The 26,707-nt window shown below is 38.3% G+C and overlaps 1 protein-coding gene across 1 annotated transcript in view; it reads left to right on the forward strand.

Annotated features, from left to right (window-relative positions):
• LOC139709162 (androglobin-like) overlaps window positions 1-26,707 on the forward strand; it is an 82,275-nt gene that overhangs the window by 10,296 nt on the left and 45,272 nt on the right. Inside the window, 15 exon segments of the mRNA XM_071621119.1 lie at window positions 582-721; window positions 1,611-1,700; window positions 4,360-4,553; window positions 5,425-5,532; window positions 7,788-7,820; window positions 12,022-12,131; window positions 12,789-12,966; window positions 13,579-13,669; window positions 14,247-14,442; window positions 15,336-15,476; window positions 16,253-16,433; window positions 21,904-22,156; window positions 22,582-22,645; window positions 23,357-23,413; window positions 26,171-26,233. Coding sequence (XP_071477220.1) covers window positions 582-721; window positions 1,611-1,700; window positions 4,360-4,553; window positions 5,425-5,532; window positions 7,788-7,820; window positions 12,022-12,131; window positions 12,789-12,966; window positions 13,579-13,669; window positions 14,247-14,442; window positions 15,336-15,476; window positions 16,253-16,433; window positions 21,904-22,156; window positions 22,582-22,645; window positions 23,357-23,413; window positions 26,171-26,233 — 1,899 coding nt within the window.

Below are 26,707 nucleotides of genomic sequence, written 5' to 3' on the forward strand. Positions count from 1 at the left end.
AAAAATGGTAATGTCTCCTATTCGTGTTGTGTCTGCTTAGCATGATAATTCCTAGCTTTCTAGTGTAGAGTTAAGGTGATAAATTTACTATGTCCTATGTAGGCAGATGGAATTCTGGGAATGAGTTCATTCTTAGAACTGATCCAAGAAGACTCAGCTCCATTTCACCTATCTTATTCTGATGGCAGAAGCCCTTTATGAGTAGCAATTGTTTTAAAGGGTAAATGCTGATAACTCTCTTTGTCAAAAGTTTGGAGGGTCACCAATGGAAATTGGTTTCACTTATCTTGGAATGATAGCATTACCAGAAAAATATTACTGTACAAAACCTATATTAACAATGAAGGAAAGTAGAGGGATTACAGCTTTATTTTGGAACAACAAAAATGCACAGGGTGCATGGCTTGGTGAAATGGTCTGCCCCAATTACATAAGATATAAAATAACTGCTACCTCTTGCCATGATCTATAGAGAGTGCAAGCTAAATCTACAGCACTTGCCTCTTTGATGGCAACTTCAGACAAAGGTCAGGGAAGGCATACAAAAGTAAAACAAACCCTTCACATCCATGATGTTTCAGGGAACTTGGCGCAAGGTGACGGTGGACGACACCATCCCCTTCGACGACAACGGCAAGATGCTGCTGCCATGCTCCCGGCTGACCCATGAGCTGTGGCCCATGCTTCTCACCAAGGCCCTCATCAAAGTCTTCTCCCTAGAGTGAGTGTCTTGATCCTGTGATGCACAGGTTCTCCACCTCATTAAGAGATGAGTGCTGTCAAACCAGAAATTTTCAGGTGCCTGAAACTTCCGCAAATTTCGCAAAGAGCCAAGATCTGCAAAAGTAAAATGCATGCAAAAGTTCTTGTCTACGCTATTCATTGAATACTTGTACAATGCTGTACACAATCATGATTGGCAATTTGTGAAATGTTCTTGCTGCAAAAAAGGTTGACAGCTCCAATTTACCAAAGTGTCATGCGGTGAATGTTTCTGGTTTTACAGTATGCTTCTCTGTAATCTCCAAAATACCATCATAAGGCTTTGATGTTGAGAGAGCTCAGCGCTCACTTGGAGATTACCAGGTTTCTTTGCCAAGGATAGCTTTTTAAGAAATTCTCAGGATTATTGAACTCTTGCATCCCGTGATGCCACTGTGCTGACTGTCATTCCTCATCAACACTATCAGAGAATCTGGGGAAAGCAAGAGAGGTGCTTCTTATCAGATGATGGAACAAACTTGCAACCAAATACATTGAGTCAAGTAGTTGATACAGCTTGTTCAGAAGTGGGCTTTTATCCGATTTTCTATCAGTGTTGTATTGTTATAATCACAGAAAAAACACATATTGCCCTCCATATTTTCCTATTTTGAAGTCAAAATCAAGTCAGTTGATAGAGCAGAAAATGTACTCTGTAGATTTTAGTTACAAACTCTGTAAAAACTTTGACAATAAACACAATGTACTAGACTTGATGTGTCTTACACATCTAGTATGATGAAAAGGAAACAGATTCATCGGAATCTTGGACTCACTGGTCCAGGAGGGTTAATTCATTTGATACACAATGTGGCATGAGCCTTGACTTTGCTTGACTCCCTTTACAGCTACTCCACTGGTAGCAGCAGCTGTGAGTTTGGGGATGTGACGGTGATACAGGCCCTGACTGGCTGGCTGCCAGAGACCATCCCGCTGCAGTAAGTACTACCAACATTGTTTTCTCTCCATCCTTTTCATTTTATTGAAGGTATGCAAAGACTTTGTGATGACTCACTGTGTTCAAGATTGTCAGTCTGCATAACTATTAGTACGCATAAAGGATCGTATTCATATGGATTTATGTAAATTAGTGCTCTTTGTTTCCATACATACATGTGATGTCATATGCAATCATATATTATGATCAAACTGTGTAGGAAAAAAATAATTTACCAAAATATTCGCATATAATGTTCAAAGATTATGTCAGAGTAAGGGGCCGTTCACAATTATCAACATTTTCTCAAGCGCACAAACTGTACGCTGGGGGGGGGGGGGGGGGGGGGGAGGGGGTCAACACCCGGCGTACGCTTTCCAATTTCGAAAAATGTCGACACAAACTGGAAAAAGGCAGACCAAGCAAGAACTAAACACTGAAAATAATGCGAAAAAAAATCAACATTTTTCTTCGTACACTTTAATTGGGGGGGGGGGTCTTGAAAAGTGTATGGTTTGTACACTTGTGAAAATGTTGATAATTGTGAACGACCCCTAAATACAAGTAATTTTCATGAGAATGAGAAACTAGACATACATTCTTTATACAGAAGACTATTCTTTCTTCATCCAAGTTTCTGAAGAAATTTTGAATGTGAAAAACACTTGTTTAAACGGCCCCCAAGAAAAAAAGAAAAAAAGAGGGAAAATGTGTCTCTGCATGCATTGTTAATCTTCAAAGAATTTCAAAACTCATTTTTGTAGTGATGTCAGTCATGTCTCATATTAAAAAAAGTTTTTCACCTTCAAAGCATCGAGAGTGATCAGGACAGCCATACACAGAAGAACATGTCAATGGATTGGCTAATTAGCTCTATTGGCAAAGTCGTGTTGATCATAAGAGAAGAAATTTGCTTAATTCATGAAAAACAAACTTTAGGTAATAGCACTTTAATAGTTTCCATGTTACCAAATGATAGTACTCCTACCAAACAAAAGTGACCTCACAGCATCTGTCATGCTGTCATGTGTTTGTCTCAGTCACCTCATGTCCTGTGGTGTAGGCAAGAAGGCATGCGTGGTGCAGGAAGTGCGCAAGAATAGTCTCCTTGCAAGCCGTCTAGACTTAGACGTAGATAGGCTACCGCCACCCACAGGCAGTCAGACAGATGTCCTGGCGGGGTCGGAAGATATTAGTGCGGAGCAAAACGGCAGAATGGGAGGTGGGGCGGATGAAATGGAGGAGGCAGAAGAAGCTCCGCCCTTTGACGATGCAGCGCTGAATGTCGCCATGGAGAAGAATGAGATAGAGTAGGGCCCGTCCCATTCTACAGCCAGAATGAGGATGTTGATTTCACACCTCGCATGGCTTAAATTTCCCAGCATGTTGTTACTATAGTTCACATTGCTCTGTTATCAGATTTGCCTTTGTAGATTTCATGCACTTTTTGAAAATATTAACAAAGCTCTTCACCATTTTCATTGTTGTTCGTGTAAATACTAAAATTGGTTTTGAGATTGTTTTGAGTTCTGAATGGATGCGTTTATTAGTTTTTAACACAGTTATCTCCTCTTACCATGTTTGGCATGTTTATCTTTCATATTATTTGTACTTTAATGTTTCTATTTTTTCAATGATTGTACACATGGTTTGTCAATTTTTACCTGTTGACAGATTGTGATCTCCAATAAATACCCTGGTTTATGTACCTGTAAACTTACAGTTTTGTTCAAACTATGAAGAAATATGCAAATGTTCCATTTTCCCTCCCTTGAAGGTTTTGTGATGTTTTCTGAGCTTTACAGTCATACCAACATGTTTTGACACACCATCAACAGTTATAACACCTGATCACCAATCTTGGGCTTGCTTACATTGTTGTATATGATATTTTTGTTTTTTAATCCATTCAACTTTCACTTTCTTTGAAATGGTTTCAAAGTACATGTTCTTATAATTTGTTCACATGTCACAATACTCTGCTATGACTGTTTCTTTCTATTTTGTATTATGATTGTTCATACAGAATTGATATGTATTGACTTCAATTATAATCAAGTAACTTAAATAAGTAAATTAATATAACATCTGATAAAGTAAGGGGTGTCCAAGGAGAAGGGATCTACAGAAGTAAGTAATATGTGTAAATGCTCTTACATTAAAATGAACTATTATACTGCAGTAAAGTAAATGAGTGGACTTTTCAAGTAATGATATTATATATGTTTTAAATTGTCACACTTTCTTGTGTCCATGTGTTGATGTTTATGTGCAGGAAATATTCTGAAGGAAATTGGGAAATTACCAAAAAAGAAAAAAGAAAATACCATGCAAAGACACCCTTGTGTTAGTTTGGGACTTTGTGACTTAGCTGCTATGGAAGCAGTGAAATGCTTATGAGCAAGCTACCTTAGGACTGATGACTAAGGCTATCAGGAAAAAGTGCTTGTTTAGGGGCACAACTGCGTCTGCATGCAGACTTGAACCAGGGACCTCCTGATTGTGAGTCTGTGGTCATAACCACTAAGCCACAAGGTCTCCTCATTTTATAAAATATAGGCCAGGAAATAGTCTGTGCACTAAACACTTCTTTTTCATGCATATCATTATCATTTTGTCACACTGGATGAATCATCATTGTTGCTGTTCTTGTTTCGAAGGTACGGGCACCTGGACAAGGTCTGGGACCTGCTGAAGAAGCTCCTGCCAGAGTTCAAGCTCCCCGACCCAGAGCTGCCCCCGGAGGAACCTCCCGAGGAGGCCCCCAAGAAGGAGAAGATGGGGGACGAGATGTCCGTGGTCACCCGGGAGTCCAACAAGGACGGCAAGATCGGCAAGGACAAGGATGGCCGATGTGAGTTGTGTCCCAAACTGGTCAGCGCATTCCAGAATGTCCATGTCGTGCTAACTTTGTAGCCATTTTTCACCAGCACATCTCTGTGCAATTGTAAACACTCATAGATAAACAATGATGGGTGAGAACTGGTCGACACATTCTGGAGTGTTCATGTCTAGCTAACTTTATGACCCCTTTTCAGCAGCAGCAGCATCACTGTGCTATTTTGCCATTGCTCTTCATAAAAGTGGTTTCGTGACATTTGCTCCTATGACAATTGCTCCCATGATATACACTTTGCACACCAAGCCCAACATAAAACCTACACAAAAACATAACCTTCACCCTAATCCTAATACTCAATTCAAAATAAACCTAAAACCCTTATTCACAACCCAAACCCTAACTGTAAGTCCTTGGAGAAAATAAGCCCTTGGCAATTCACTTGTCGCAAGAGCAAATGTCGTGTCACCCACAAAAGCATTGGCAGTTTCTGACTTTGATGCCCGGTCAGAACAGGTTTCACAGTTTGAATGACGATCACACTGCGAAATCATTCACATTTACAAAGGAACATGTTTTTCCACAGCTTTCGTAAATGAATATATGAAGAATTTAAATTTGTAATCTCAGCAAGACGTGTGGAATAGCTTCAGTAGCATTTTATATTACTTGGATGTCACCAAACTGGTTGGTAATGCTGCTGATACCTTCTGTTTGACAGACTGTGGAGATAAATAGTATTGTAGCTAATGGCAACATGAACCGATTTCTGAAGAGCTGCGTGCTGGGATCTTGGAATGAAATCATCTGTACTTTACAGTGCATAGGATGTGATCTAGCGTGTTTGAGAGATTGACAGGTTTTCACTAAATATTCCAACTTGCAGCTGAGAAGGGCGACAAGGACTCCAGGGTTGGTCACAAGGATGACAAGGAGGGAAAGAAGGACAAAAAGGACAAGAAAGACGACAAAGACAAACGTAAGTTTAAACCACGTCATGTTTTCTTCTTTTTTTTCCCCCCATATCTCACATCCCTCTGTGACATGCAGTGTATGTCTCTGTTTGAGAGTTAGTATGATATGCACATTATGCACACGATTTGAGAGGCCTGTCTCCTGTCGTTGATATTAGCATATTTCTGAGTCTACATGTTTATTGTTGTCGTTTGTGTGAAGAGCAGAGCTAGTCTGGCTCAAAAGCAAAGAAGGAACCTGATGAATTACGGCATTATTTGTATGTTTTTCTAATTCATACTGAACAGAATTGACTCCTATCATAATTTCATGATAGTCAAGTGACCATTCTTTGCAGCATGCCTGTGCTGACGATACTGTCAGTAGAGATCTAAAGGGACCTGTAATGCTTCTTAAATACCATTCATCATCATTAAATGAACTCTTTCTCATACTGACTTTACATATATTGAAATTCACAGTCTTTTGGGAGGCGGGTTGGATGTAATGTAGTGGGTATAAAACACATTTGATTTATGATAATCATATGTTGTAACAAATTTTGTTGTTGTTTAGAATGTCTCTTTACCCCTTTTTTTACCCGAGTGCATTGTATATTGTGACATGTAATTTATGACAGTGTATCAATTGTAAAGCTCACTGCAACCTCTTGTGATGAAATATAAGACCCCTTTGTTGTGTAGTGTTGGCTGTGCTGTGGTGACCAGTTTCTTGAAATGGATATATTCATGTGTTCTCCCAAAGTGAACAATGTGAAAAAGTCTGTGCTCTGCAGGCTAGCAGCGATGCATTCTTTCAGTCACCGGAACCAACAGGTTGACCTCAACCCTCAAAAGCCCACTGACATACCTCCAGCCATAATTAAGTATCATCTCAGTGACAATTGCCTGACATAATCAAATATGCCTTCTTTTCATTAGTTCTGCACATATTCAGCTGTTTGATTGTATATTTACTTATTTTTTTTCTTCAATATCACAAACTAGCAATTCATCTGCTTTTATGCAATGCCATTCTTCATTCCTGTCTGGCTGTCTTCATTTATACAGCTGACATAAGAATGGTAGAATTGCCCATTGCATCTCAGCTTTTCATGTAGTTTACAGTCTTAGGCTCAGGAAGATATAAGACATATGTATTCAATTATCATTTACCTTTGGATAGTCCGGTTGTCTGTCCAAGCTGCACAGTATCTTATCATTCTTTTTTTCCCTTTACCATCCTAAATACTGGTAAGAACAACTTTAAGCAACATGGTGAGGTTAGTGCATTTTTGAACAGCCATGCTGCAATTAGATTTGATAAATATGAGTGATGAGGTATATTTATTGTTAATGGTAATGGGTAGAAGGTCAAAGGCAAAACTGTATTGTTTTGAGCAATATTTCCAGGAATATAAGATGGAATATGTGTATGATAAAGCGTGATAAGGGCATAAGTGGTTATTCACCAGATGACTTTAGGAATAGATGTAATGGGAGTCACAAGTAGAGGTTCAAGTTTTTTGAGTTTTATAAAAAGAAAAGCCCAAAACTTAATACTTGAGAAATAGTACCAAACGTACAAAGTATAACTACCACCATTGGTACATTTTATGACTCTATGATTCTCCTGCATGGTATGAAAGGGTAGGTTCTACCAACACTGTTCTAGCAAAGACCATTGTAATCAGTGGATTCATATTATGTTCCTACCTGGACAAACGAGCTTACGAAGTCTTGTATTTCCTGTAGTGAGTGATCTTGGTTGCATCATAAACTGTTTTGGGTGTTGACCATGCAGGACAGAATTGTGCTGTCTTTGTGGTCAACCCTTCCAAATTGTTTCAATGCCATGCCCAGTGCTTTGGAAGGAATCATGGTATAAGATATAGTGATATGGAAAGGCAATGATAAAATCTTGCCTTGATATAAGTAGGAAAGCTACCAAAATGACATCTTCAGTAGATGTCATTTTATTTGACGGCAGTTTTCTCTGTTTCTTGTTTTTATGCTAGATATCTCTATGTCAATTGCTAAAGCAGTGCACCTGATAACCCTATTCCCAGTATTTATATTCACCTTTTACGGAGGCTTTGACCTTTACAGCACATATGCTGCATGTGTGTTAACTACAGTGAAGTTCCCATTGAGGTGTTGTGTATGATGCTTTCAATCAACACCCTCTGCATGATTGGTTGATCTTGTTTTTGTTTTTTGTTTTTCTATTTTGGTCACCTTGATATTGCCTTGTTACTTTTGTTGTCATTTGTTCCTGCACTTTAAACCTGCACAGGCACACCCGATAAGGAGCAAGTAACCCTCCTAGGTCTGTTACTCAGTGCTTGCTTCCACTTTGCATGTTGCATGATGGCACCTGTTTGAATTGGCTCAGTCTCTTTCCTATTTCTCTCCATGTTTGAAATTCATTCAAGGGCTTTTTTACTGCATCACACAATGTGACGTCTTGTAACTCATGAACTCGGCTATCTTGGACCGTCTCGGACTTGGGGAGGGCGCCGGGTTTAGGAGAACTAATTCTGCCCTTCCAAGATATTAGCCACTAGGAATCATTTGTTCAGTTCTAATACGCATTCATACGTGCAACACATCACTTTTTTTTCCTCCTTCTTATGAGTGCTGAAAATAACCATCGTCTTGACATGATATTGATAATTGAAGGCTTGAACATCCAGGTCAATTTGAACACATTGTAGTTGTAGAAACATATGTGCAAGATTCTTGTGAGGAGGGAAAATGTGAAATCTGATTCCGTTAAAAAGATATTGACGAAAAAAAAAGGAAAGTATTTCGTATTGCTATTCACATACGTCAGTATGATGCAGGAAGCGGAGTTACATTTCTGCGTATCATGGGATATTCATGAAATGTCATATTGAGTACCTCAAACATTTAATGATTTATGAATCATTTTGATTTACAACATTTTTTAGAACAGAATTGCCAAAAAACAACATATCTGTGTGTATTCCCGAATACAAATTAATGTATACACTTCGAACTGAAAGACAAGGCATTCTGAATTTTCATGTTTGGGTCATTTGGTTTCTTTGGTGCTTTTCTTCAGGGGGTGGTAAGTAGAAATAGATAAGTGTGTTTGATAAGTCTGGAGAAATGGGGAAGATTGCATATTTTGTGATTTGGCAGCATGGATATTTACTAAGTTCTGTCTTCCTTCTCTGTGGCATGGACTTGCATGATATAATCTGTACTTCATTGCACTGTTTGCATGTGTTTTTGGTTCAATGTCTTTTTTCCTTTTAAGGAAAGGTGGTATACCATCTCCTTCCCCCTGCAAAGTTTCTGTCTTGACTCTAACTTTTCATCTTCTTTTTTTTTTTAAAGATGAGAATATATGATAAAGAAACGGTCAAACAGTCAATTTAAGGAGTGCCAATTGGGGACTTGCCTCCCTTTAATGGGTCTTCATCACAATTACCACCAGTATTACCAACAATAACTTCTGTGCAAGAATATGATACCCTAGCTACACTGTGTATGGCGGTGCCAACTAGGAATGCTTAAGTGTTGAGCGTGAAACGCTACTGGCCGTTCATAATATTGACATATATGTAATTGTGCATCCACTAGGTCAAAGTAATTTATGTGTCTCTATAGATCCTCTGTTCCCATGGCATTTACTTTGTTATATGCTCTTTAATTCCTTTGAGTGCTCCTTTTACCTTCAAAAAAGCAGATCCTCCTCAAAAAAAAGGAAGAAAATTAAGAATAACAGCAATGATAAGTAGCAGAACATACGAGGCTGATTCATATTGGTACACATTTCAACAGTTAGCGGAGCTGTTCTGAGGGATAAGCCATCGTCGTCCATGCTACCATTGTATACCCAAATTTGTGGTGATCCTGAATGATAGGCTGTTCAAACAAAAAATGTATCAGTAGGTTGACATCATGTCATTCAAATGTCTAAAATCATTGATATCCTGTATTGCGTTTTACCTCATCGAGTGACAAGAATATCATCCCGCACAGTGCATTGGTGTGCATGTTTTGGTGTAGGGGAGTTTGTGTTGACTATGTGGTGTCTGGTCCTCACACCGTACAGAGTGAACACATCAGATGTGGTAGATTTTGGGGGACTGACAGATGCCGTGTGATGTGTTGGCTGATGGTGGGTTTTTTGTGCATTCACAGGAGCTGCGGTAAATCATATCCAGGGCTCGACACTAACGGTGGCCCGATGGCCCGGGGCCACCAATAATGAAAGTCGGGCCACCAAATTTCAAAAAAGGGCAAATTTGGTGGCCCGCCTTGGGCCACCAAAATTTTTTGAAATGTATGTCAATAAATTCGTAACTTTTTGCGCCGGAAATTAGCAGTTAAATTTGTTTAAAGGACAAGTTCACCTTCATAAACATAAGGATTGAGAGAATGTAGCAATATTAGTAGAACACATCATTGAAAGTTTGAGGAAAATCAGACAATCCGTTCAAAAGTTATGAATTTTTGAAGTTTTTGTGCAGTACCCGCTGGATGAGAAGACTACTGCAGTGTATGAATAACTTAGATGTCACATGCGTACAACAATATAAGGAAAATATAAAGAGAATTTCACAAAATTCCATCTTTTGAAAAAAGTACACATTCCCCTGACTCGTTACCGATAAATGTTATGGGTAATATCATTCCCCCTGCCTTTAGAAAGAGGCAAGTCAATTGCTCTTTTATTATGCGAAAAAAGTGAAAATATGTTGAATTTTCTTTTATATTTTCTTTATACTGTTGTACGCATATGACTCACAAGCTGTAGTAGTCTCCTCATCCAGCGGTTCCAACTCAAAAATTAAAAAAAATCATAACTTTTGCACCGATTGTCCAATTTTCTTCAAACTTTCACTGATGTGTTCTACTAATATTGTTGCATTTTCTCAATCCTTATGTTTATGAAGGTGAACTTGTCCTTTAAAGGATGGATGAAAAGGACTGAATGAGTGCCTGAGAGTGAGTTTTGCAAGTTTGTTGAAGTTTATTTATGAGTGGATATGTCCAACTTCTAATTCTTACTATCATAAATTTAAATATTTGAGTCATTAAAAAAAAGGACTTTTAATGTTTTTTATTGTTTTTTTTTGGGGGGGGGGGGACACCAAATTTTTCTCTCGGGCCACCAAAAATGTTAAATTTAGGATTTTGGTGGCCCCATTGGGCTTCCAAACAAAAAAGTTAGTGTCGAGCCATGCCATATCACAATATCACAATATAAAGACCCGGTAGTTTGGGAGAGATGATTAGCCAGATTGAATCGTTTTTCATCTGCCCACCAGGGTACATTTGAAAACCACAACTAGTGTTGACCAGCTAGAATAGAATTGGCTGTCAGGGAATATGTGTATCGAAGCGTATGCTCATATGCAGTGTTTGACAGCATTTGAGAATTTTAAGCTGCATGTGTATCTACGTAGAGATCAGTGATACAGCTATTCACAATTTGCTAGTACAGGAATTCCCTATTATACAAACGTGTATCTTTGCAACCTGACTGAAAGTGAATCTTATGCTGTTTTGTTGTTATCATTACTGAGTTATGTTTTAGTACAGCAGCCAGCTCATAGATCCTGTGGTGCTGCTATACAAGCACTGAAGCATTATCACAAGCTATATGATATGTAGTAATAAGCTTAGTGGAGTCAAACAGTTGTAGTATTTTCCAAAGTTGCAATTATGGTTGTCATTTTACTTGAAATTTCATTTATTTTGTGATATCGTGCAGTATCACATCACTATATTCTCTCTTGCACCATGTTTGGAAAGACTGGCTCTTATTTGGTGATCATCTACCTTCAGCCATGTCAGGGACAATTCATTTCACCAAGCTATTTTTGATGGTTATTGATCTTTATTCTGTTTGCCCCATTCTTTGCACAGTGCAGCCAGTGATTGTGTGCTGTAGATGTACATGATTCGTAGCTTGTATCATGCATGGAATGAATTGAATGCATGTTTAGTAGTATGGTTTGCAGTAAACATTTGTGGTATATGAGTTAAGGATAAGTGACAAATTTCATTTGTGTCTTAAAACAGAACACATTATCAAGATAACTCTTGTGCATTCCATTACAGACTTTTGTTTTTAGTGTAATGAATGGGATGTGATATACTATTCATTGTACAGCATGCCTTATTTCCAAAGACCCATAACAATTGTAGAGCTTTCTGTATACTGATATGAGATGTCTATAAAAATTTAGGAGTTACAAAATGTATCTTGGGAACCTGTATAGTCTTTACAAATTTCAGTATGCATGCTGCACATTAAAAATTAAAACAGCAAATCATAACAAAAAACTAGCTCCCAATCAAAAACATTAGTATATGGGACTGTGTTATGTATGAACACCATTTTCAAGTTAAATGTATGTGTACATGTACAAGGAAAAATTATAAGTGGTACTCATAAGGGAGAAACTTGTGATATAGCAACACTATTATGCTAATCAGTCCCCATTAATCCTCTTACTAAACACTCATTACTTTCTTTGGCCCCACAGACAAAGAACAGCCGACGCCCATGGTTCCTGAAAGTCCCCAAGTCACTCTCTTCGTCAGCTATGTGCACCCCCCAAAGATCCCCGTCAGAATATCTGTACTCGGAGAGATGGTACGTTCTACAGCAGTTTTGCACACCAGATGAAGAAAATAAACAAGATACTTTGTCTTGCCTAGTACTATGTTCAGACAGAATTTATATTTTTGCTGAAGGATTGGTGATTTAAGAGACTGTCATGTTTGCAGAATGGCTTGAGCTTCATTATCTTTTTGTTGATTTAGGGCCCAAGTATAAGTGGGAAATTACATAGAATATGTTTCAAAAGTTATTTTTCTTTCATGCACATGTAATAAAAAAAAAAGAAACAAGTATTTTGTATTAGCTTTTAACTTTTCAAGCCCATAAGACTGGGAATCCTTCAGACGAAGTGTAGAAATGTGTATGGTATACTGTGATACAATGTACATAAAGGGTACATTATTTAGCCACAAATGGATTTTTTTGTTGTTTTTAGTATCTAGTCAGGTGAACCTATCAGCACAGAAAACAAACGTCCTATCTAGTTCACTACTGTGTGTCATTCACTGCGAGCATCCATTGGCCACTGGCTAGAGTACAGTAAACCCAGTATTTGTCAAACAGCAATAGCTCTTATAACCCTAGAAAAACTCAACCTACCAACAGGTGGAGTGATCAAGGGGGAAAAAAAAAATGAAAAAAAAAAAACTACACGTAATATTGTCTCCCTCTCTGTTGTCTTCCTGCCAGGCCGATGCATCCGAGAGACTGCGGCAAAACGGTCTGTCGCACGTCTACCCCCACCCACTCATGCTCACTCAGACCAGGTCTTGTCCTCTGGTCGCCCCTCCCCCTCCCCCAAAGATCCCCGCTTGGAAGCTCATCAGGCCCAAGAAGAAGAAACCATCCCCTACGGATGAACCGTCAGGTAAGAGCAAAGGGACTACACAGCAAACACCATCTGTTTGTGTAATTGCTATTACAGAGAAGGAAAATAACTGATACAAGCTATGTAGATACAGTTGCAAGGGTCTGTAACAATATTTTAGACACCGTGTGCATTGACATGATGTGTTTAGATATTACATACACAATCATATTTGCAATCAAACTAGATTTAGAAAAGTATATTCTTTATTATTTGCCATAAAAGTGACCTGTGGGAAAATGGTTTGGAAAAGAAGCAAGGTATAAAAAGAAAATTCAAAAGAAAGTCGCTCTCATTTGTAAATATCAAGTGGGGAAGTAATATAGGACTAAGTTGGCACATGCTTTTATGTTGTCAAATAGTTAGCTTGGAGGAAACTTTTCTGACTTTCGTAGGTCTTGAAGAGATGACTGAGGGATTGTTAAAGGAAATTAGATTGGTGCAAAGTTTAAACTTATTTCATGTGTTCTAGGATTATCTCATTTGTTAAGTACAATTTCTTCAGAGTATATGTTCTTACCAGAATGTGGAGTTATCAGTTGTGGACACCAGTGGAATATTGCTGCTTGTACAGCGAAGAAACCCTTTCTTTCACATTTCCATCATTTTCAGAGCCTGAAGTGAAGAAGCCAGAGCAATTTGTTGAGATGACATCGCTCTTTGTCAATTACAAAGTCAGCCCAGTACCCATCCCTACAGAAACGTGAGTACAGTAGTAAAATAGTGTAAAATGGAATTGTATATGTTACCTTACATAATATGTATCTGTATATCTTATCTGGTTATATTTTGAAGGGAGCGAGTTTGGCATGATTTCCAATTTGTGCCAATTCTCATCAATTTTCATGATTAAGGATACATGCCTCTAAATGTATCTTGCATAAAGTGTTCATATCAGGAAAGGATATGCATTTTGTAGCACTGCTAACTGCATGATGGTAGAGATATATACCTCGGCATATAAGACATATATATATATATATTTTTTTTTTTTTTTTGTTCAGCACCTGCTGTGGATAATCATCATTTAGCTACTTATTTTGTTATTGAAGAGATAGATGAGACTGAATATTTCATGCAAACATGGGCCAGTATTCCAGTGAAGGCCCAGTAAGTCAACTTGCATTATAAAAACAACAACAGAAAGAGTGACAGAATATTGAATGTTCATGCTCATTCACATCTCTCAAAACTGAATCAATTGACAGAAGATTCAGTTTCAAAATTGATAATGAACTGTTCTGTCTTTTTTGTTGTCTGTAATGATATTCATTGTGCAGGAAGAGGCCAAACTCATCGCTCTCGCGAGGCATCACATCGAGACCGGGGACCTCCAACATGGGCGAGATCTTCGAGGTGGACGAGAACGCACCAGAGAAGACAGAGGAAGAGCTCGCCAAGGAGAAGGACGCCAAGCTGAAGGCAGAGGAGGAGGCTCGCAAGAAAGAAGCAGCAGCAGCAAACATCCCTGATATGGTCAGGAAAATTTGACTAATTTTGGTCTCCTTTGAAGGAATAGTTATGCTCCAGCAAGTGGTAAATTTGTTTGAAACAGAGGAATTTGAAACCCATGATAAGGGACACTTATAGCAGCAGAATGGAGGACGTTGAAGTAAGAGATCTCAGCAGATGTTTTGTCACAAGCAGAAAATTAGTTATCATTTTGGTGCATCACTTTCTTTGTCACGTAATCATCAAGTGTTTGTGACTTTACTTGCAATTAAACCTGTCTTTTTTTTAAAAACATAAACTCACCGATAAATACTTCGTTGAATGAAGAAATAGACCTACCACTAGTATTCTTTGATGATGCCTTAAAATGCAGTGTACTTGATATTGTTGTAATCAAAGGTTACTATAGTTATCTCATTGATGTTTCCAAAGAGCAGATACGGGTATAGCATTCAAGATTTGTAAGTGAAGAACAAGCTTGGCATAGCCATTGTGATACAGTTCAGATTGCTGCATTGATCAACAGCGTTCTCCTCTTTGGAGTTACTATCCATCTTCTGAGAAAGTTTATACTTCATTTAGTATTTTGAAGCAAAGAACATGCCTTTTGCTTTGCCATGCTTTCATAAAACTGTGAATTTGATATCCCATATGTGCACAAGAGTATCGCAAATCAACAAAAACTATATTTCTATGAAGGCCACTAAGTAATGGCTATGATCCATCATCTATTCCAAAGGCAAAACAAGTGAATACAATAAGAGATAAATCGTGCTTCACCAACTATTTTCATAGCTTTGTTTTCCATTTGTCATTATTATTTTTGTCATTCAATTCAGTCTTCAGATCAATCTTACTTATATACTCACAGTATTAAAAGCAGTAAAGAAAATAACTCTTATTTCAAACCTTACCAGGTTCAGACCCCAGCATCTCCAATGATGGCCAATTCATCGCCACGGGAACGCCAGAAGTCAGCAGCCTCCCGGGCCAAGAGTGCAGTGAAGACATCGGATGACAAGAAGACCAAGGATGATAAGAAAGATCAGAAGCTGGAGGTAAGCAGAACTTTCTGTCGAAATGAAACAGGATATGTACGACCGTACGACTTTTTAATGCCCCAAACAACTTGCTCACTGCGTTCATCATACTTGTGCGACTGATATCTATAATTTGATCGACACTATCCATTGTACAAGCTCACACTTGCCTATATATCCTTTAAGGTTTTCAATGAGGTTTATTTGTTTCTTTTATGATATCTACAAGTTTTCATCCCCTAGACTTTATACTCGTAAAGGTTGACAGCCTTCAGTTTACTAGATACTTGAAATATGAGACCCCTCCTTTTTAGGTAGCACCCTGTGTAGGTTAATATACAAATGATGCACAGGACAGAGTGGATCGGTGAGAATTTGATGCACGAGTTTAACTGTGGAACTGTTGAAAACCCACTTGCTGTGCTCATGGGCATCCAATTCTCACTGATCCACGAAATTGGCCTGTGCATCGTTTGTGTTATAAAATGGGCCTGTAAATTCTTGAAATACAACCATTTTCCCCATCATGCGTCCGGTACACCTACAACACTATACAAAACTTGAGCCATGCGTTCGGATTTTACCGGATGCATGGCTCAGCGTGGATCAGTAAAAATCAATGCACAACAATTGATCAATCAGATCGCAGAGATTCTAAAGCCCATTTTATAAAATTTGTTATACACTGTACGTGGTGATTGTTAGTTACAGTGCAACCTAAATTTTAGCCTCAGAACATTCTCCTTGAGACATGCTTCTTTTCTCCACCTCCTCCCCCCCCCCCTTCTCGTCAGGTCCAGAGCCCTGCCCCGAAGAAATCTGCCAAGAAGTCGCGAGGAGCAGGTGAGAAAGACAAGATGTTCCCCGGCAAGCCGGACGCCAAGGGTTCCACCAAAGAGGTCAAAATGCTAGGGGTCAGAATAACAGAGGTGAAAGACAAAGAAATTGAGAAGGAGAAAGGGTCAGGATCCAAAGGTGAGGCGTCCCACGCTTACGTTTTTGCGCTGGCTGGCTTCTTCCTGGCTTGTGGCTTGTGGCTGTATTCATGTACATGGTGGTGGCAAGCTCTAATGCAGGCTTCGCAGTTTTCGTGTAAGGGATGAGCATAACAAACATTTGCTTTAAATGTTCCATTACATTACTCTTTTTGTTTGGTAGCAGTTGCATTCGTGTAATATTTGTAGCTGCACGTACAACAGGGGCTCGTGAAGTATTTCGTGTTGTGTTCATAGCAGATATACGTAAATGAAAACACAATCAACATGTGGATGCATACTGTAAAAGCTGCTATTTTTGCGTACAGATATTTTCGTGGATGTGAGGAGGTCGCAGACATTTTTGAGAGATGTTGTTTTTGCATTTTGACACTGAGACTATTGTAGGTACACTAATGCCTTTCCGTTCACTCTGTAAATTTAATGCGATCAGGATCAGGTGGTGACATTTTCGAGTTTTGTTAAATACAGGACCCAACAGTGATTTGTGAAATTTGCAAAAAACAAACCCTTGTGAAAATAACAGCTTTTTACAGTATGTCATATCATTGACATTTTTCTCACAAATAGGGGAAAGCCCCTCAAAGGGAGATATCAAGATATTTGTGAGTGTGCACGACCCCTGATGATACACGCAATGGCTTTGCAAACAGCGATTATTGCGCTTTGTCATATGCATAACAGCTTATCGCACATTCTTGGCTGTGCACAAAAGCAATGTACATGCCTGCCTAACACTCGGACTTGAATAAATGTCGGGGGTAAGTGAAGTTACTTCAAAGAGCCATTCTTGCTTAATTGCTTACACTGGGACTCTCTGTCTTAAGGTTGCCAATTCATTAAAGTCCATTTTCAGCAGGGCTCTCTATCCATTTGTCTTGGCTATAAGAAGGGATTTTGCAGGCTGTTGGCCTCGTGGTTGCGTGCCTATACGTAATTTCATTGTTTTGCTGGTGGCCACACAAAATAAACACCTCCAAAACAAGCCCAAACTACATTCTTTTCATTAGACTTGATGCAGAGACAGAAAACTTTACTACTTACTGTCTCCTCATTTGAATGGCTTACAGAAACAAGTAATGATATCATTGATCTCCTTTGTGATTTTATTGTTTTGTTGTTATTCATTCCCCTTTCAGTGGGTTATCCTGCACCCTGTAAAATGAATCTAGGAAGATGAATTAATGAATACAGAATATGAAGTAAACAGAAGAAATAGACGTCCATATTTTATGAATTCTGGAATAAAAGGCAAAGATTCACCCAACATTCCCGATGGGAAGTACACAAAGCGATGAAAGTTATCTCTTACCAACAGCTCTTGCCAGACATTTCAGATTTACACTTTAAAATACCCGTTAGCACATGTGATTTATCAGTCTCTGTAGCTGTACTAACTCATGACAAAGTTCTATGTCCGTACTGCTCACTTGCACAGATCATTTGCAAAACAATTCACCATACCACCCACATTTCATTCAGGTTTTGTGCCGATTTTGTATGTGAACTTAAGTGCATATAACCAGTCATTTCAGTGTACTGTAGCACGTTGTACACCATTTATTTTGCAAGCATGATACAATGCTGCACACTGGCACTGGTCCGACGGTCCCTGACCGGTCCCTGACCCGTAAAAATTACTGTTGGACCAGTAACTTTTTTCAGGAATTGACCAGTAATACATGGAAAAATGGGGTACTTACTGGTCCAACAGGCAGGTCGGACCAGTAGAAAAAATGGTTTAGTGTGCAGCCTTGCGTGATATTTTAGGAATTGAAAAGTGTGAGGCAGCTCTTTGAGGGGTTGAATTTACAATCAACATACCTCACACAACTGTACATGGAAGGCAATATTTGGGGCTTGTGGAATGGCCTCACCACCCAGGGAGTATTGCTCCCTGGAAAGCATGCTGTTAACTTTGGATGTGACACCACAGACCTATGGGAGAGTATTCCAGGGTATGGTCACATCTTGGGAATGGTCTGTACATGTAGCAGTTCACTCTACATACATGTAGGTGTTAGGTGTGACTTGGATTTGCCACAAATTGTGTACGTATTTTGCTGGGGATGAGAGTTTTCCTTTAATGAGGCAGTTTTTGAAGGCAAACCTATTGAACTTCAGATGTAATTGTACTAGTCTCATATTCTGGTGATTCTTCAGTTTTATGGAGGAAAATATTCAACTACATCATAAACATGCTGAGGACATTAGAAATAGAACAACCTGAGATGACAAAAATCTGTTCAGCCAATCTTTTGAACAAGTGTGATGAAACAAAGTCTCCATGTAAGTGTACTTCTTGTGCAAATTCTGAAATTTTGCCAGCATAGTGTCTGCTTGGTTATACTTACTTGGGCAAGGTAGGATTGAAATGCATACTCATATAGCAGTTTTGAGTGAAATAGATGATCGAAAACAGATCATTTGCATTTAGAAGTGATCATATATGAACTATTTGCACACTCATTACACTTTTATTATTCTCCGTCGTGGCTGATGTTTGGGACGATGACCCCCCCCCCCCCAAAAAAAAAAAAAAGCTACGGTGTGTGTTTGAATGTTTGTTTGCATCAAACATTACCTAGAATTGACATTCTGTGTTCTGTTAAAAGCAGAACTGGGGATTTTGAATAGGCTGACATTGATTTGTGTATTACAATCTCTACCTTGTGAGGATAGGTTGTATGCTTATGGGAGAATATCAATTCTAAACAACTGCTTTGTATTTGTATTTTCAGAGAAAAGGAACTACTTCAAGTAAGACACAGTGATAAAAAGTCAACAAGACTCATTTCTCGTGAAATTTAGTTTCTTCTCAACTTTTTATTATTTGTAATAGATAAAAAAAGAAAGAAAATATAGCCACCACTTGTATGATACAGCCCAGATACTTTAAAAAGACCAGCTGCAGCAATGCCTACTGCAATGATATTTTTGGCTATAAACCTGCCATTGGCCCTGTACTCCTGACCCCATTTTGACCTCTACTCACCTCTTGGATTCTAAGTTTGCTTCTACTGCCAAGTTCAAGGGTTAACATCAGAATATGGCCTTTCAGCTAATTTGTAACCTGTACCATTTGTGACTTTTTGTGATTTTCAAAGACATGTGCTGTAATGCTTGCTCTCAGCTTGTTGCATCCGGTAATGTATGATCATGCACAAACGTTATGCAGTGTACCACACGCATTTTGATAACCAAGAAAGCATTTTTTTGCAGTGCCATAAACAATTTAACATACTTTCCAGATGTTAATGCTTTACACTCATTGCATGATGAGGTAAATGGTGGTATTGTGTTCTTTTCTTGTTAAACTTCATAATGCTACAGTATACATAGGTCCTGTTCTACCTTTATATCTACTGAAAATTTTGACTCACATTTTGCTTCTGAAAGGGTATCGTGTTATAATTTGCAACATACAGAATGTGATTTAAATCGCTCGTGGAATCAAAGGGTAGATCCTGAAATTATCTTAAGAGTTTGCTTAACACTTGCTTCCCCATAACATTGTGACTTGTCGCACGTTTTCATGCAACACACACTTTTTGATAGGTATAATGGAAATGTCTCTTTCATTTGTACGTATGTCATGAGATATCTTTTACAAACCAAGAGAACTTGATTCCTGCAATTCAGTAATTTTCTTTGCAGTGCATCATTAAGTCATAACAATGCACATTATTTCAGTTTTGTCAAGATGTATGTATGTTGTGAATGCATTGGAATTTAAAGTGTGCCAGCTGGGTGCAGTCTGTTTGTTAAATTCTCTTTAAGCCCTGCTACTTTCTGCATGCATGTTTGAAGACATTTCCCTTCCAACCTCATGTCCACATTGTTTTTGGTATGCACTATCTATCCATCCATCATCATCCCAATGTTAAGTATATATTCAAGCACGTATAATTTTTCCTTCACATCTGTGAATTACACTCTGCACTTGAAAATATGCAAACGAGGAAGGGACTAATTTCTTATATATTGTCATTGCTAAATTAAAGCATGAAATCCTCATGAATGAATTCTTTTCAGAGCCATGGTTCACGGTGAAGTGTCTTACTGTCCTATTCTTGCATGCTTGACACTTTAGAAACACAAATGGCAGAGTGTTCTGTGAAGGACATGGGAGATCTACTTGACAATGAGACATTTGCCTAAATGAAGTAGTACAAATCCAAGTGACATATTAATTTGTTAGAATGCTTGTCTCTCCAAGTTCCAATAAGAGGGCTGATTACTGTCGAAATGGAGATATTAATACAAATAACAGGAGAGTGCTGTTTACAATCCACATGCTGATTTTTGGGGGGTTTTTTTTGCTCTCTGTCATTGCATTTATACAATCTGTCGAGATGAATGTGTCTCTTCAGTATCAACAAAGGGAAAATGCATTTATTCCTATCTGTTCCGAAGTAACAAAATGCATCAGATCTTCTCGCACATTCAGCGCTGCTTGTGCTGCTTGCAGTGCATCATAAAGGCAGTGTCCTTCCTGTGTGGTATACTAGATGCTCTCATACTAATCCACTTTCACTAATACCGCATGCATGTAAATAACTAGAGCATCACAGCCTTAGTGTTGTTTGTTTCTAACCATGTTTAAAAATTGATGGTTATTGAAGTAAATTTGATATTTGATGAAGTTGGATATTATATTCTTTAAATGTCTGTATGTTGGGGGAAAATAAGGATAAGCAATGTCCCCTATGTTTATTTCTTTTTTTTATTCACTTATTGCAGAAGGCAAGATTTCACTTTATATTCTTCTTTAAGTTGACTCTGCATATGCATTAAATACTTCTACATGTCTTGTTAGTAGGAAGATGATGAAAAGGCCCAGCATGTTTGTAACTCATACATGAAAGTGAAATGTATGCATTAAAATTATGATTGAAAGCAGAGAGAAGACAAAAATTCACAGCACTATGCTTGATATGCAAGAGCCTAGTGAAAATGTATTGAACCCATATAAAGATGTTTGTCAGGTGGGGGGGGGGGGGGGGGGGATGGGAGGCGATGAAGGAACAAAGAGGTAGCATTTGAATAAGAAGAAAATTGTCAAAAAATGTGTTTTCTTTTCATAAAGAAGAGTCATGTGTTTATCTATTGTTTGGGATGATCATTACCACTTTATAATACAGTGGCCTAAAGGCTCTGAGTGTTAATGCATCTTGCTGCATATATGGCAGAAACATCCATTTTCCCCCAAGCATTATTATGTGTAAGAAAACCATGTGTCAGAATTAGTTATGCCCATACATTTGCCCCTACCCTGCCCACTTATCATTGCATTTTCCCTCTCCAATACCCATATTATATGGTATCTGTTCTCCCTTTCCCCTCCCCTCCCTGTCTCCCATGCTACCTACCATGTCACAACCCCTTGCACTTCCAACCCCCCCCCCCATCTCCCCCCAAATTCCCCAATCTCTCAAACATGCACACAGACGTAGGCAGCGGCCTGGGCGGGTCGCTGAAACCCCCAGGCACCAGCGAGGGCGCCCCAGACCAGCCCCTTGACTCCCTTTCTGTCATGACAGAGGGCGCTATTCGCTCTGCCCTCGGTGGCGACGGGTCTGTGCTTGCTGCTGATGGGGAGACGCCGGGAGAGGCGGCCAAGGACACGGGGCCCCAGGTCGATCTGGACTTCAGCAAGAAGAAAGTCTGGATGGATTTTGACGACTTCTGCAAGTGTTTCAAGTAAATGACCATTTCTTTACGAGGCTTACTTTCTATACCTAATTACCATCTTATATATGCCATATATTTTGCAGGGTTTTTGTTTTCACGATGTAACCTTTGATAGAAGATTTTATGCTAGAAATGCAGTACAGCAAATTTGTATAGAAAATGTCAAGCTTTGCTGCGATGGAAACTCTAGCGAGACAGCTCTATAGCTATTATAAAACAAAGTACAGTAGGTTGTGCATGGTTGTACGCTTGAGCAAAATATGCGAAGTTGGCAAGCTGTAGCCTGAGTTGGGCATATGAACTTGGCAGACAAAGAGTTACATGCCAAGGCACATTGAGTGTGAATGGAAAAGCTGGAATGATGCAAACTGATGTAGTTTGCAACATTAAACAAACTTTTGTTTTCTTTGTTCCACTCCTTTCTCCTCATCCAGGACTCTCTACATATTCCACAAACCCAGCTCGTACATGTGTACACACAAGGTTTCAGACTTGAAGGTAAGTGAAACTAAGCCATCAAAATTACATACCTGACTTTGTTGTTGTTGTGTAGTGTATGTTTGTTGTCGTCGTTGTTGTAAAGGAATATCAAACCAAATATTTTTTAGGTCAAGATAAACATAGTTTACAATGATTTGATAGAACATTACTTTTTTTTCCAATAGATGAAATAGCTTACTGATATATGTTTAGAATTCCAACAGAATAAGGCTACCAAAAATGATAATGCCTGTTTGATATATCTACCAAGCCAGACTACAGAGAAATGTTTCTACGTGAGGATGCATAAAGTGGACTATACTATATGTACTTTTAAAGTTCTTTACAAAAAATAAAAAACCAACAGCCGAACTTGCTATGACTTTTTGTGTAGAAGAGTGAGATACAGTACTGTGTGTGTGTTGTGTGTGATTGAATGATTGATAAAAAGGAATAAAGAATAAAGACATGTCCAGTTATTCACTGTTCCAAGTGATCCATGCAATTCTGTGAAGAATTGTTGGCTGTTGATGCTGATGCAGATTATGTGTTTGAAAATTAAAACATATTAAGTTGTAAATGAAAAAATGGTACCCTATACCTACACATATTGTATGGAAAGAGGAAATATGGAACTAAGTTTGGTTAAAAAGAAGGAAAGAAAAAAAAAGAGCCAAGTTATGCTAGTTCCCATACCTCCCTAATCTCCGCCCCCATCCACGCCACCAGAGTGATGTACCAGGAGTGGTCCCGCATCCGTCCAGCGCCCGTGGCAACAAGGAACCAGTATGTTGACTGCGTGCCTATATCCCCCTCTTGCACAGACCCCTCACAATTAATGTTTTTCCCCCATTATATGACATATTCAGTTGTATTTAAACATCCAGTCTAAAGATGCAGCTCAGAAATGGAATAGAGAAAAAGGGAGACAGACCCATCCCTCACCATGCAGACAGACAGACAGACAGATACATGTAGACAGACAAAAAGATGGACCAAAAGACAAAAAGACAGACATATCTGGAAAGGCCCCACAACTAAATTGACAAACGCATTAAAAAAGAATGCTCTTAAACTGAGCAAGATATTTAGAGGTGCATTTTATGCCATTACAAAATTATAAAAAAAATGTAAGTGAGGGAAGAAACAAGAAGATATTAAGATGTCAGGAGAGAGGATGAAGAAGGGGTTGGGGAGACCCAAGATATTGGGTTTTATTGCATAAAAAGAAAAGAAAAACACAAAAAGAAAACATCTTGACCATGCAAGGGGACTACTTCTACTGACCCTAAACCAGAAAATAGCGAAGGATGGTGAGTTGATTATAGAGATATCAGATGATAGGACCCACAACTAATCTGACATGCATATTGCAAAAATGCTTTTGAACTATTAAGCAAGGTATAAGGAGGTACATTTCATGCCATTAAAAAACAAAACAAAAACAACAAAATCTACCAACAACTTATTAGAGGGATGTACAAGAAAAAGAGATTAAGATGCAAGGAGAGCAGATGAAGCATGGATTTAGGAGACCCAAGCTAAAGGGAGGGGAGGGGGAGGTGTTTGGGTCCATATTCCATTAATCTGTAAGAATATCAGAAGATAGGAAAGCGAGGCAGTTTACCAGGCAGAGTGTAAATTAGCTGTAGAAATAAGCTAGAAGGCATGGAGAAAATGAGAGTAGATGCATTGATGTTGGAAAAAAACAACAACGACGCAAAAACAAAGACTGTGCAAATATAATCGAGGGGGTATATGACGTGCTGCAAAATACTGGACCTAGTTTAATTTATAACAGCTGTAAAAGTGAGTTTAGAAGTCAGCAAAGTGCTCCTCTTTTGAGGGTGGGAATAGCAATCTATACTAGAGACCCAGACACGGACTTGACCTATCCGCACCCCTCACAGACACTTGTTTCAGCACAAGTGGTTTGCAGTGCTGCATATTGCACCTTCAACACAACAGGTTCCACACTGTGACAATTGTTGGGCTAGGTTTTATAAAGTTTGTGCATTTTGTAATTACAGAGACAAGTCCCACCATATACAATGTATTCGTGTTGAGACAGTGATGTAGAACAGGTTTATGGTTTTGTTTTGTTTGTATTTTTTGATGCTGTCATGTCAAACTCCATATTATTGTTTCTTCAATTTTAATGTGCACCTTACAGTAAATATGGTTTTGTCATCAATGTTTGCCTGTCAAGTGTTTACTATAAATGTTCATTCTGATCTAAGAATAAGTTTGACTGTTATTCAGTGTATGAATATTTTCCTTTTGTGTCCATTTGTTTCTAGCAGTGGTCCTCTTTAGATTATATAGCAAGTGGTCACTTATTTGATAGAATATCCAAATGTCGAAGTTTATTTGAAACCTCTTTTCTCCACAAATGTTTTCAAGTCCTGTTTTTCTCCTTAACTTCAGTGCAAATAACTATCTAGATGATTACAAATCATGTATGCGACTTCCAGCTAATCAGTATCTACATAGATGTTATAATTGCAGAATATTTCACTCTTTTTGCCACTCTTTTGTAATTGATTGCATGTTTGCATGAACTTGCATGTAATATTTATAATGCCAATGCACTTTCTTGCAATGCATGATCACATCTATCAAAAGTAGCCTGTAGTTTGCATGGAAAAATTGATATACAGATCAGTAGCACGCCACTTTGTTTCTGAGCGCCTAGTCTTTAGTGAGCAGGACTTCTTTGTCTTATATTCACCTGAATCAAAGTATGTCCCAAGTTTAAAAGACAACTACACAGATAATGTAAACACCTCAATGACTTATAGAAAAGTCTTAAGTGTTTCTACTTTTTAAATATTTATCTTTTATACAAAAATGAATACTTTGCATGTTTGCATTCACTGAAAGCTGATATTTTCTAACCTAATGTACTAACTTTTTAGATCAAATGTATTCCATATGGAGCAGAAATTTATTCTGATGTTTCCTTCCCTATTTTTCAGGTTTGCTCAGTTTTTCCTTTATATTAGAGCACAAAAAATTTTAATAGTCAACTAGAAAATGGATTGCTGCTGTAAGGTACCATGAGCAAAAAGCAGTTTCTTCTAATATCTATTTGCATGGTAAATCGAAAGCAGCATTCAAGTTTTTTTTTTACATTCTCTACTATAAAAGAAAAAAAAAGAGAGTAAAACCACCACAGGTATCAGATTATAGGACTAAAAATGACAACAGACCAAATTTCTCTGAAAATCACATTTCAAGATGGAACGTTGTGACAGATAATTGAAATGAAAATGCTGACATGTACAAGAGTCCCTAATGGACTGTCAACTTTGATTTTGAGCCCAAGAAGCAATGCATGATCTGCATGCAACTCAAACAGTAACCCTCTTTTAAACAGGACATGTTGTAACATAATGTTTAAGTGCTCATTTTGTCAGAGCTCAAAATGTGTCTGAAAGTTTATGATATCCATCCCCTTACCTTGTCGGTCCCGTCTGATGTTTCATTTCTGTCGTATTCTGCTGTGCTTTCATTTTTACTCATAAAAAACAACAACAACAGAATACGACTACAGTTACGCGGAGGAGAACGACAACATCCAATTTTGACACCTCAGTGGATGCTGTATGTAAAACTCATAATCCAATCATAGCATTCAGATATATATACAGAAAAAAAAAAATAAAATGAATGCTGTATTCTATCCCTCACGTAGTAGACAGTGACACTGCATTTCCCCCCTGACTATCATAACTCTCAATACTCTCATGGTGGATTACAGGGGATCATTAAAAACGAAAATATCTTCAATCATTAGCATTTAGAATTTCCCTTCCAGAATCGTGTACTAGTATACTCGCTAATAACCTCCTTTACTCTGCATATAATCTCTGAAAAGAAACACTCTCTTGCTTCTGTTTGTGCTTTTGAAATTATATTATCATTGTTTCATTTCATAACCATGGGCGTGGCTCATTAAATAAAAAATAACCTGGTAGAACCAAAGTAGCTAGTCTTTATCTGGGAAGAAACAGATGCATTTTTTTTCAAAGTGTAATATTACGGATTTGTGATAGCTTTCTCAAACAGACCTTTACC

Source organism: Diadema antillarum, unplaced genomic scaffold (genome assembly GCF_040938485.1).
Source record: "Diadema antillarum isolate AM-2024a unplaced genomic scaffold, OU_Dant_1.0 seq00001410_RagTag, whole genome shotgun sequence".
NCBI classification, from domain to species: Eukaryota; Metazoa; Echinodermata; class Echinoidea; order Diadematoida; family Diadematidae; genus Diadema; species Diadema antillarum.